The sequence below is a fragment of the Schistocerca americana genome, chromosome 3 (assembly GCF_021461395.2).
Source record: "Schistocerca americana isolate TAMUIC-IGC-003095 chromosome 3, iqSchAmer2.1, whole genome shotgun sequence".
Taxonomy (NCBI): Eukaryota; Metazoa; Arthropoda; class Insecta; order Orthoptera; family Acrididae; genus Schistocerca; species Schistocerca americana.
In genome coordinates, this window is record NC_060121.1 from 907,552,037 (window position 1) to 907,564,947 (window position 12,911).

Here is a 12,911-nt window from a genome sequence, read left to right on the forward strand (position 1 = left end):
AATAATAGCTAACACTTGGTTCAAGAATCATAAAAGAAGGTTGTACACATGGAAGAAGCCTGGGGATACTGACAGGTTTCAGATAGATTATATAATGGTAAGACAGAGATTTAGGAACTGTAAGACATTTCCAGGGGCAGACGTTGACTCTGACCACAATCTTTTGGTTATGAACTGTAGATTAAAACTGAAGAACTGCAAAAAGGTGGGAATTTAAGAAGATGGGACCTGGATTAACTGAAAGAAACAGAGGTTGTACAAAGTTTCAGGGAGAGCATAAGGGAACAATTGACAAGAATGAGGAAAAGAAATATAGTAGAAGAGGAATGGGTAGCTTTGAGGGATAAAGTAGTGAAGGCAGCAGAGGATCAAGTAGGCAAAAAGACGAGGGCTAATAGAAATCCTTGGGTGACAGAAGAAATATTGAATTTAATTGACGAAAGGAGAGAACATAAAAATGCAGTAAATGAAGCAGGCAAAATAGAATACAAACGTCTCAAAAATGAGATCGACGGGAAGTGCAAAATGGCTAAGCAGGGATGGCTAGAGGACAAATGTAAGGATGTAGAGGCTTATCTCACTAGGGGTAAGATAGATAATGCCTACACGAAAATTAAAGAGACCTTCAGAGAAAAGAAAACCACTTGTACGAATATCAAGAGCTCAGATGGAAACCCAGTTCTAAGCAAAGAAGGGAAGGCAGAAAGGTGGAAGAAGTATATGGAGGGTCTATACAAGGGCAATGTACTTGAGGACAATATTATGGAAATGGAAGAGGATGTAGATGAAGATGAAATGGGAGATACGATACTGCGTGAAGAGTTTGACAGAGCACTGAAAGACCTGAGTCGAAACAAGGCCCCGGGAGTAGACAACATTTCATTAGAACTACTGACAGCCTTGGGAGAGCCAGTCCTGTCAAAAGTCTACGGTCTGGTGAGCAAGATGTATGAGACAGGCGAAATACCCTCAGACTTCAAGAAGAATATATTAATTCCAAACCCAAAGAAAGCAGGTGTTGACAGATGTGAAAATTACCGAACTATCAGTTTAATAAGTCACGGCTGCAAAATACTAACGCGAATTCTTTACAGACGAATGGAAAAACTGGTGGAAGCCGACCTAGGGGAAGATCAGTTTGGATTCCGTAGAAATATGGGAACACGTGAAGCAATACTGACCCTACGACTTATTTTATAAGCTAAATTAAGAAAAGGCAAACCTACGTTTCTAGCATTTGTAGACTTAGAGAAAGCTTTTGACAATGTTGACTGGAATAGTCTCTTTCAAATTCTGAAGGTGGCAGGGTAAAATACAGGGAGCGAAAGGCTATTCACAATTTCTACAGAACCAGATGGCAGTTATGAGTGGAGGGGCATCAAAGGGAAGTAGTGGTTGGGAAGGGAGTGAGACAGGGTTGTAGCCTGTCCCCGATGTTGTTCAATCTGTATACTGAGCAAGCAGTAAAGGAAACAAAAGAAAAATTCGGAGTAGGTATTAAAATCGATGGAGAAGAAATAAAAACTTTGAGGTTCGCCGATGACATTGTAATTCTGTCAGAGACAGCAAAGGACTTGGAAGAGCAGTTGAACGGAATGGACAGTGTCTTAAAAGGAGGATATAAGTTGAGCATCAACGAAAGCAAAACGAGGATAATGGAATGTAGTCGAATTAAGTCGGGTGATGCTGAGGGAATTAGATTAGGAAATGAGACACTTAAAGTAGTAAAGGACTTTTGCTATTTGGGGAACAAAATAACTGATGATGGTCGAAGTAGAGAGGATATAAAATGTAGACTGGCAATGGCAAGGAAAGCGTTTCTGAAGAAGAGAAATTTGTTAACATCGAGAATAGATTTAAGTGTCAGGAAGTCGTTTCTGAAAGTATTTTAATGGAGTGTAGCCATGTATGGAAGTAAAACATGGACGATAACTAGTTTGGACAAGAAGAGCATAGAAGCTTTCGAAATGTGGTGCTACAGACGAATACTGAAGATTAGATGGGTAGATCACATAACTAATGAGGAGGTACTGTATAAAATTGGGGAGAAGAGGAGTTTGTGGCACAACTTGTCTAGAAGAAGGGATCGGTTGGTAGGACATGTCCTGAGGCATCAAGGGATCACAAATTTAGCATTGGAGGGCAGCGTGGAGGGTAAAAATCGTAGAGGGAGACCAAGAGATGAATACACCAAGCAGATTCAGAAGGATGTAGGTTGCAGTAGGTACTGGGAGATGAAGGAGCTTGCACAGGATAGATTAGCATGGAGAGCTGCATCAAACCAGTCTCAGGACTGAAGACCACAACAACTTATGTTTTTATGAACTATGAGCAAATTTGTTGTTAAAGTGTGGGTGTTTCACGGCTCCAGACGAACCCAATGAATTTGATATAACATAATGAGAAGAACATCGATCTCTTTACTAATAATTACTATGTGATAACGAAGAAAATTATTAATTGCTGGATATGCATCACTCCAGGTGTAAAGTCGCCATCCACCTCTGAGTTATAAAACTCCATATCTATCCATTTCGAACATCTTGCACCATTTTACACTGTCGAACGCTTTTTCCAGGTCGTCACAGCCTATGAACATGACTTGGTTTTCCTTCAGTCTTACTTCCGTTATCAACTGCAACGTTGCCTTTCCTATGCCAAACTGATCATCATCAAACTCATTCTCAATTTTCTTTTCCATTCTTCAGTATATAATTCTTATTAGCAATTTGGGCGCATGAATTTTTAAGCAGATTTTGTGTTTATTGTCGCACTTGTCGCCTCTTGCAATCTTCGGAATTGTGTGAAGTCTGATGGTACGTACGTAGTTCAGCTTTGCATTTATTTTTGAGGTATAACGAAAATATGCTAGGTTATGAATCGCAGGCGAAGTGGGGAGTAGAAAAAACAATACTCTGTGTTAATTTTGTTATATACAAGCAAATCTACGTCTATGTTGTAAATGGATTACAGTAACATTTATTGCGGAATATATGAGGGTGTTATTTTCAAGTACCTTAACAGGGCTACGTATTTGATTATTAAGCATCACACACAATTGTCGTCTGACTAAATCAACGGGTGCGATAACCTGGTACGTTCGTAATTATGTGTGTTGACTGCGATGCTGCACACAAGCGCAGAATCCCGGACGACTGTCCTTCGTCATGTAGAAGAGAACCAGATTCAGATGACGAGTACTCGAAAAATTGCCCACGCCATGGACTTCTGCAGAGCACACAGACTGATAGTCTCCGCTGTGTCTGTATCGTGAAGCAGGAGATTAGAAAGTTATCTGATCTTCAAAAAATTTTTTATATCCAAACGGCAAATTTTCTGACGTCGTTCGCTTATCAAAACTTTATCAGGTTTGTGCCCCATCTACAACCGCTAGAAGCACCGTGTATCATGTATATGTATATACGATGTGTTCCAAAAAATGTGCATTCTTTTACACCTCACAATTAAAATATCTTTTTTTTCCTTTTTACTGCTGTGATGGCTTGAAAATTTTCTGCAGCCAGGCTGAATATTGAGCGGAAACAGTTCGTTCTGAAGTACTATTGGAAGGAAAAGAACGTAAGTGAAGTGCTTTAGAGATAGTTCAGGGCGAAGTTTCAGCGAGATGCATAAACGAGTCTCGTAATTATACTCGTCTGCGAGATTGAGGAAGAAGAAACCGGCCAGAATGCCCACAGGTACAATTCCGGAAAACCATGATCATCCACCGGTCCCACAAGAGAAAGAGAAGTCATCGGGAAGTTTCAGCAATGTCCTGAACCAGTGCCTGCCACGGCGTGCTAAACTTCACACGGACCGAGTGTGTGGGCCACCGGCGTGCCAATGCTCAAAAATGGTTTAAATGGCTCTGAGCACTATGGGACTGAACATCTGAGGTCATCAGTCTCCTAGGCTTGGAACTAGTTAAACCCAACTAACCTAAGGACATCACACACATCCATGCCCCAACCAGGATTCGAACCTGCGACCATAGCAGCCGCGTGGTTCCGGACTAAAGCGCCTAGAACCGCTCGACCTCAGCGGCCGGCGTGCCAATGCTCCACCTGCATCGTTTTTGTTCGTTCCTTCCCATAATTGGTACGGCGCGATCATTTGCTTTCGTACTCAGGTGCGACATTTTTCGGTTGGCACAACTCTCTTCAGTACGTCAGAATCGTGGCGCTAGCTCCGCGTATCCTTCGCTATTCACGTTCAAAGGTCGACTGGATGTTTGTACAAAGAGAGAAGAGGCAGTCTATCGACCTGACGTCACAACCCCTTAAAAGTGAACAGGAGAATTCCAAGATATAGTTGACAATGTCACAGCAGAGACAGATTGGGTTCACTTTTCGGTAGTGCTAAATTTGAAACGATGCAGCATATTAAGATATTGGTGGTATAGTAGCAAAATTTCTAAAGTCGCATACATTATTCCACTGTTAGTTGCAACTGTTTTGGATGGAACTGAACAAAGACTATCACTGCAAAGCACATTGATCAGCTAGAAAATAATGACCACGGACCTGCTATCGACATAAACCGACCCTGGTGATACCAGCGTCACCTGGTGAGGAATGACGGCTAGTCAGACATACGCGTGGTGTATGTAGTACCAGCGAGCGTGATGTCCATGTGCACATTGGGAAGGCTCGCGACCCACTACCTGAGTATGACGGAGGGCAGATTGTGATGGCCTGGAGCCTCGGCACGGGGATTTAGGGTGTTCAAGGAATGTTGTGTTGAGTGCCTTCAACACGTGGCGAAACCAAGAGGAAACCACGCCCGGACGTCGTGGCGTAAGCGGCCAATCCTCATTACAAATTTCGGATGTCGTAGGCTGAGCAGACTGATAAAACAGGAAGGGTGGTGAACTGTGTCAGGAATAACATCATACTTTAATGCTGGGTGTCTGAATACACAGAGCACCGAACATTCCTAATGATGGGCCTCCGCAGCCGACGAGCCATGCATGTGCCAATGTTAACACCACGACACCGGCAACTATGACCGAATCGGGCATGTGACCATTGGCACTGAACTTTGGCCCAGCGGCAGGGCGTTGCATTGTCTGATGAATCCCGCTACCTACTTCAAGATGCCGAAGGGAGGGCTCAAACCCGTCATCTTCAGGGGAACAGTTCCTTGACACCTGTACCGCAGGCTGGAGACAAACTGACGGCGACTGCACTATGCCCTGAGGAACACTCACGAGGGCATTCATGGGTACAGTGGAGCTAGAGCAAGGCACCATGACGGCCAAGGAGAATCGTACACAGGTTGCATACCACGTGCACCCGTTCATGACGATCATGTTTCCCGAATGCAGTAGCATTTTTCAACAAGATAATGCGCCATGCCACATGGCCAGGAATGCGATGGCGTGGCTCGAGGAACACAATGGCGAGTTCCATTCGATATGTAGGTCCACCAACTAGCCAGACCTGAACCCGATTGAACAGATCTGAGATGTGACTGGAGGTGGCGTCAGAGCTCATTGACCCTGTCCTCAGAATTTACAGGAATCAGGTGACTTGTGTCTGCAGACGTGGTGCCAAATCCCTCCAGCGACCTACCAAGACCTCATTACTTCCATGCCACGAATCGTCGTTGCTGTAATCCGTACGAAAAATGGTTCAAATGGCTCTGAGCACTATGGGATTTAACATCTGAGATCATCAGTCCCCTAGAACTTAGAACTACTTAAACCTAACTAACATAAGGACATCACACACATCCATGCCCGAGGCTGGATTCGAACCTGTGACCGTAGCGGTTGCGCGGTTCCAGACTGAAGCGCCTAGAACCGCTCGGCCACAAAGGCCGAGGGTGGACATACCGGCTATTACTAGCAAGGTGGTTATAATGTTCTGGCTGATCAGTGTACGCTGGTGCAAGGGGCAAGCCTGGAACGAATTTTTCGATTTAAAACTCACTATTGTTGACTTTATTAAGGAAAAAGGAGAGCGGGAATTAAAATTGGAACATTCAGAATAGATTGCAGGTCTTTAATTTTAACTGGACCGAATTGTAAACTGCCCACAGTAAGACATTGCAAGGTGAGGGACAACTTCATTCAGATTTGATGGCGATGCGCTTAAAAAGAAAATCGTGTGATGTGATGGACACATTCTGACAAACACACTCCAGTTCATAAGCTCACTTGTGTTTAAGAACACATTGTGACCATGAAAGAACTGTGAGGAGGTAGTTGCCTAAACGTTTTGAGGACTCCGTCAGCATTTCATCTGTTTTCGAACTGTTTTCTAGACCGTTTCCAGTTTCAACTGAAATCGCCCCTGTGCATATGCAGATGTAACAGACTGAAATGTAGGGGAATTCCCGTTTTAATGACGGATTATTTTACATCAGAACTGTCCAGGATATCAGCATTGTTTTCTTCAGGTACAGTAGCCACATCTTCATAATGAATTGGCAAAAGTGCTGCATTATTTAGATCGAAGTATTTGTGTGAAAGACCTTTTTCAGATTATGAAACTAAATAATTCACGATTATGCGGCAAAATCTATGAAACTGACTGGGTCTGTTCACATGCTGACTGGCGGTACCAGATAAAAAATTATGTCTTCAGTAAATAATACTGCAAATTCGTTTTGGTTATGATCTATGTTGTTAATAAATGTGAAATATAAAGTAAAGTCGTATGTATTGCAACTGTACCGCCATTTAAATGTGGCGCGTTCGCAGTTTCTCCCTCTCCACCGTCCTCACGCTGAAATAGCGTGGCATGGCGGTGGGGGAAATGGTCAGCAAAGCTGAAAGCCACGGCACTCCTGGCAGTGTTGCCACTGCAAGAACAACGAGCCCAAATCTTGACAGCCACTGCCGCCCCTGTCCTAGATAGTCTTTGCAGCAAGCGGCGTGTGAGGCAGGTGTTCCAAAACCGAGTGTCCATCTCATTTCGAACCGTGTCCAGTGGAAAAGTTTTATTCCTATATTACTCCACTCTCTGAACGAGGATGATTATGACCGGAAAATCGAATTTTGTGAGTGATATCAAACCGACATGCGCAAAGGACAAACTACCCCATACCAGCTATTGAAGTGATGAGGCCACATTTGAGTTAAATGATTGAATAAATCATCACAATTGTACATGAAGGGCAGCTGAGTATCGTCACCAGACAATGGAGCACGATGTGAACCAACGAGGAGTTACAATGTTATCAGAATTCGATTTGAGTGGACCATTGTTTCTTGAGCATATAGAGACTTGTAAAAATTACTTGAACTGACTGCAGGAATACGCCATGCCACGAATCAAAAATGGTTCAAATGGCTGTGTGCACTATGGAACTTAACATCTGAGGTCATCAGTCCCATAGAACTAAGAACTACTTAAACCTAACTAACCTAGGGACATCACACACATCCATGGCCGAGGCAGGATTCGAACCTGCGAGCCTAGCGGTCGCGCAGTTCCAGACTGTAGCCCCTAGAACCGCTCGGCAACTCCGGCCGGTGATGCCACGAATCGATGTTTCGGGATGGAGAGTGCTATTTCCAGCATGATGGCGCACCTCCCCACTGCAATCGCGATGTAATGGCCAACCGTGATGAAAACATACCAGGCAGATGGATAGAACGAAGAGACAGTACCGAGTACCACCCACGATTACCAGATTTGATCCCTATGGAATTTTTCTGTAGGAGAATGTGAAGCAGAATGTTTATAGCACAAGAGAGGTACAGTCAGTGAGTTGACAGCAGTCATGGAAAATGAATGTGCCAAAATACCAACTGCACTGATTAGGAACGTCTTGTTATCAGCTGTGTCATGATCTTAATGGCCAACAATTTGAGCACATTCTATTAATGACTGGTTTCTGCATTTGCTCACATTACTTTGAATTTTGAAAATTTTCCAAATCGTAAACGTTCTTTTACCTTTAAATTTGCCTGTGTCATGTTATATGTACTTGTGTATTGTGACTTTAACTGGACAGTTATTACGAACCACTTAGTTTGGATTTATTTGCTACTGCACTGTTACTGTGTTTCGTGGACTGGAAAGTGGAGCTACTGAAAAATTACAGATTGTAAAGCATGTCTGACGAGAATTCTTGGTAAGATCGAACAGATGTAATTTTCCGGGGAGAGATGAAATGGGTATTCGAGTAACTGTTCGTTAGATGCGCAGAATTTTGACTGAGGGGATCGTTGAGGGTGGGAGAGGGGGAGGGGGGGGGGGGGACCGAAAAATGTTACTTATCTGCTATATGCAGACTTGAGTGTTCATTTCTGTTCATCGGCTTCGTGACTTCTGTGCACTCAAGCTGATATTCAGATCGCCAATAGTTTAGTCTGATGTGAAGGGCAAAAGAAATTATAGTCATAAGATGTAACTTAGTTTTCGCCTACGTAGTTTGGAAGCTGTAACAGTTCACAATCAGAGTATAACTGACTGTGAATAGTCGTAGATTAGACTGTGAGACTCTAAGCGAGAATTCGCGCTAATCACTAGAGGACAGATATGTCGCATTACGTATGTATGTCTGCTACTGTAACGTTTGACCCTTACTTTTTGAAATGAAGTTGTAGCCTAGAATGTTGGAGTAATTAAGTTTAGAGATCGCTTCCTGTATCATTCTTTACTTCGACGGACACAAACTCTGATCCACAAGGTCATACTAATATAGTGGTTAAAATTTCTTAATCCTTGTCTAGAATGACATGTCTTCTATTCTAATGAGTGGTTCCTACATTTTGAAACGAAGTTGGAGGCAATACTATTGGTTTAAGGAAGTTGAGCAGTTCGGACACTGCTGCTTCTATTGGTGTGTACAGCTGCACTCACAAACTCTGATCAACAAGTTCATACCAATATAATGATTTCACACATCTTATTCGTTCTCTGTATCAAATGGTTCAAATGGCTCTGAGCACTATGGGACTTAACTGCTGTGGTCATCAGTCCCCTAGAACTTATAACTACTTAAACGTAACTAACCTAAGGACATCACACACATCCATGCCCGAGGTAGGATTCAAACCTGCGACCGTAGCGGCCACGCGGTTCCAGACTGTAGCGGCTAGAACCGCACGGCCACTCCGGCCGGCTTCTCTGTATCTTGCTGACGTTAGTTAGTTGTACAGTGTGTTCAGTGCTCTTCTAGCGTGTGATACTGATATTTCAAGTAATTAGAATGGAGTAACATTATCGTGAGATACATATGCGCATACTTGAGTTTAAGACTGTTGCAACAGCTGACGTAGTTATCTCGCTTGATATTTGTGTTGAAGTCTCCTTACATCTGCCGTACCTGAAACCGACTAACAAGACCTCCCTTTACAAAGTGATCACACTACAGAATTGGAACAAATTTAGAGACACTGTCCGTTTACAGAATAGGAAAAAATAGCAGTATTTCCACAAATTAAACTCTTCTATTCAGCAATAGAAACATCAGAAAATGCTATAGGGGTGTCATGAATAGCATTGCAGTGGAGGCAATCAAATTTATTCACTGTGCAGAACATGAGGTCACACGTTTAGAGCTATATCTCTAACTCAAACTGGAGAAAGATATCGTGTGAACTTTTTTACAATGCAAACATATTACATGTTCTGCAATATCAATGACTCATTTCTATACCGTTGTGTTGTTATTTCAAGGAAAAAAATTTTGCATCTGCACTTGTAAGTGGAGAAAATCAAAAACAAAATAATAATTTATTTTAAGAACTTTATTTTTTGGATAATTTTATTACAGGAACTTTGTATGTACAGCAGGTTGGCGGGAGGACATTTCAGCCCAGCAGAGCAGCCTTAGCTTGGAGGTGGGCGGCGGCGGCGAGAGCGCCAGGGGCGGCGTAGGCCAGAGGAGCGGGGGCGGCATAGGCGACATGAGCGGGGGCGGCGTACGCCACAGCAGGGGCGGCGTAAGCGCGGGCAGCGTAGGCGAGGGCGGCGCCGTTGATGACGGCGTCGCGGGCCTGAGTCTGGGCGACGGCGGTCAGGTGGGCGGCCCTGGTGGCGGCGACGGCAGGGGTGTCCAGCAGGTAGCCGTCGGAGCGCACGGCGACGGGGGCGGGACCGTAGGCGGCGTAGCCGGCGTGCACGGGGGCGGCCACCACAGCGGGGGCGGCGTAGGCAGCGGGGGCGACGACTGCGGCGGGGGCGGCACCCAGGTAGCCGGGCTTAGCCACGGCGACGGCCAGGATGGCGCTCAGGACGATCTGAAGTTCAAGAAGTATCGTAAATTAGTGCTGCCCAGACAAGGTTGTTGTTTTTGTAGTAAAGACTTATGATATTACTTCTACCATAGTACGTACCAGAGTGTTCATGGCTGAGAGAGTTGGTGCTGCTGCTACTGCTGCTGCTGAAATGTGTCTGCTCAGTGGGCCTCGCAGGTTTATATACACAGCCGGGCCAGCACGGGTAATCTGACGTGAAAGTAGAGATCCTCGAACCGCGGCCTTGCTTGAGGTCGTATGTTGGGCGTTGTCTCGAGACCGCCAGATCATTTCGCACGTCTGTCCGCCTAATGAATATTGCAAAGAGACGAACACCCTTAAGAAACTTCTGCGAGGAGTATTTGAGAAAATGTGTAACACGCAGGAATGTAGGCAGCTTCGTCATATGTATTCTTCCCCACGTTTCTTTTATTTCTTTTTTACTTTAGGCGGTTTTAGTCCTACACATCTTTCTATAAGTGTGATAAACATTAATTTTATAGATATAGTGCGTCCCAGGACTAATGGTCAATATTCCAGGATATGGCGATCATTCGAAACAAAGAAGTCTAGTACACATTGTTTAAATAATTACCATAAGGACTACGAGCACTTCTTCATCTTCGATGCCGGCCGGAGTGGCCGAGCGGTTCTAGGCGCTACAGTCTGGAACCGCGCGACCTCTACGGTCGCAGGTTTGAATCCTACCTCGGGCATGGATGTCTGTGATGTCCGTAGGTTAGTTAGGTTTAAGTAGTTCTAAGTTCTAGGGGACTGATGACCTCAGATGTTAAGTCCCATAGTGCTCAGAGCCATTTGAACAATTTTTCATCTTAGATACTGTGCAACAGATCTATTCCACTGCAAACTCTTTACCTCCCAGATTTTTGGAGGGGGTAGTACTGACCAAATAAAGAAAACCTTGTCCGGTGAACGTGGGTTTTAAAACGCCTATCTGATAAGTTATGAACAGTTGTTAAGTAAAGGAGGTGTGTTTCACAGTAGCGCAGACGATTATGTGCCCAAAGCTCTTAAGGTATGCACTTTAAAGCCCATGTTTTCTGGACATACTTTTCCTATTTTTGTCCTTACTACCACCTCTCTAAATATGGAAAGTAAATAGCTTGCAGTAGCAGAGATTTGTTTCACTGCATCCAAGAAGTGGGCAAAGCACTTATAGTCAGTGATTACTAGAATTTTTTGCTTCGAATGTGTAGTGACGTAACAAGACTGTTACGCCACACGGTAGTAGCCAAAAGAAAGGCACGCTAGACTAATGCTGTGGCCGATAGTGCACGAACGGCAATAAGCAGACGGGCGTGAAGTCTGGAACATGAGAACTTATAAATGAATACGAAGAAAAGTATGTAGATGCTTTTTACTTAACTTTTATTTATTCCTTGGAATACATCTCTCTTGAATACTCGTACGCTATAGGCACTGATACAAATGGCTCCTTGCTAGTTCGTAGCCAGTACTTAGCTGATGGCTATTATGTCTCTCGGCTAATGAGAGAGATAGGCTTCATACAACTGGGCGATAGCTAGGTTCGCGTACAACTGGGCGGTAGCTAGGCTCTCATACAACTGGGGTCGAGTCCACTCTCGTATCACGAGACCTGCCTTGGTGGTGGCGCTAGGTCTGCGATCACAGTGGCGACACGCGGGTCCGACATGTACTACATGGACCGCGGCCGATTTAAACTACCACCTAGCAAGTGTGGTGTCTGGCGGTGACACCACATTCCTCCCCCGCAAATCGGCGAACGGTCGTGTAATAAGGCTTCCGCCCGCCGTGGGGAGGACCACATGTTGACGTATGCGACGAGGTGGGGAGCCTAACAACAGGCGAGGCTGTGCCACCCGCACCCGGCCATCCGGTCCGAGGGGAGCTAGGAAACGCCTGCAAAACTAGTCCAGGGTGCACGTCAACATGCGGTGTATGCGCCCGTAAAGAAACATGAGGGGCCGAAGTGTCGACCTCCATTGCGTCGGGGTAGCCGACGCGCGATGACGTCATGTGGTCCGGAGCGGGCGGGAGTTCCATGGCGGAGGACAGCTGGTCACGGGAAGCGATCGGCGGCGCGTGACCCTGGGAGGCGCTTGGCGGCTGCAACGAAGCGTCGAATGCGGTCGGCGGCGGCGGCGGCTGCTGCTGCTGCTGCTGCTGCTGCTGCGGCGGCGGCGGCGCGTCGCCATGGGGCAAAATGGAAGGCATCGTCGGTAACACCTGGGGATGAGGCGAGCCAGTAGATGGGTCCCCAGGGCGCTGACCGGACGGCACCGTCGCTGAAAGCAGACGGGGAGCGGCAGAACCCGAGCGACGACAGAGGCGCAGCTGATTGAGATGCCGACGCACCTCACCAGAGGCCCCCAAAACCAAATACATCGCGCGGCCGAGGCAGCGAAGAATGCGCCCTGCGAGCCAACGCCGTGAACCTCGATAGTTGCGATAAAATACAACGTCGCCTGGAGCAAAAGCAGGAGTCTGCCGCTGCGCAGGAACCTGATGCGGCGGATGCAGCAAAGACATCAAGGTGCGATGAGGACGACCGTGGAGCAACTCAGCCGGCGAGCGACCATCTCGGGGCTGAGAGCGATACGAAGACAAAAAGAGCAACAATGCGTCCTCCCGAGAATGCGACTCTTTCAATTTCAACATCTGTGACTTGAAAGTCCGGACCAATCGTTCAGCGGCACCGTTGGACTGAGGCGAA

The 12,911-nt window shown here is 45.7% G+C and overlaps 1 protein-coding gene across 2 annotated transcripts in view; it reads right to left on the minus strand.

The window, feature by feature from the left end:
• Positions 1-10,346, minus strand: part of LOC124606691 (cuticle protein 16.5-like) — a 29,500-nt gene extending 19,154 nt beyond the window's left edge. Inside the window, exons 1-2 of one of the 2 annotated variants that reach the window (XM_047138714.1) lie at positions 10,295-10,338; positions 9,692-10,198 (exon numbers count right to left, since the gene is read on the minus strand). In XM_047138714.1, the coding sequence (XP_046994670.1) occupies positions 9,770-10,198; positions 10,295-10,306 (441 nt within the window). In that variant the 5' untranslated portion in view covers positions 10,307-10,338 and the 3' untranslated portion in view covers positions 9,692-9,769. Of the gene's footprint in view, positions 1-9,691; positions 10,199-10,294 lie in introns of those variants that run through there. The other variant, XM_047138715.1, reaches the window with a different exon arrangement.
• Positions 10,347-12,911: the final 2,565 nt, after the last annotated feature.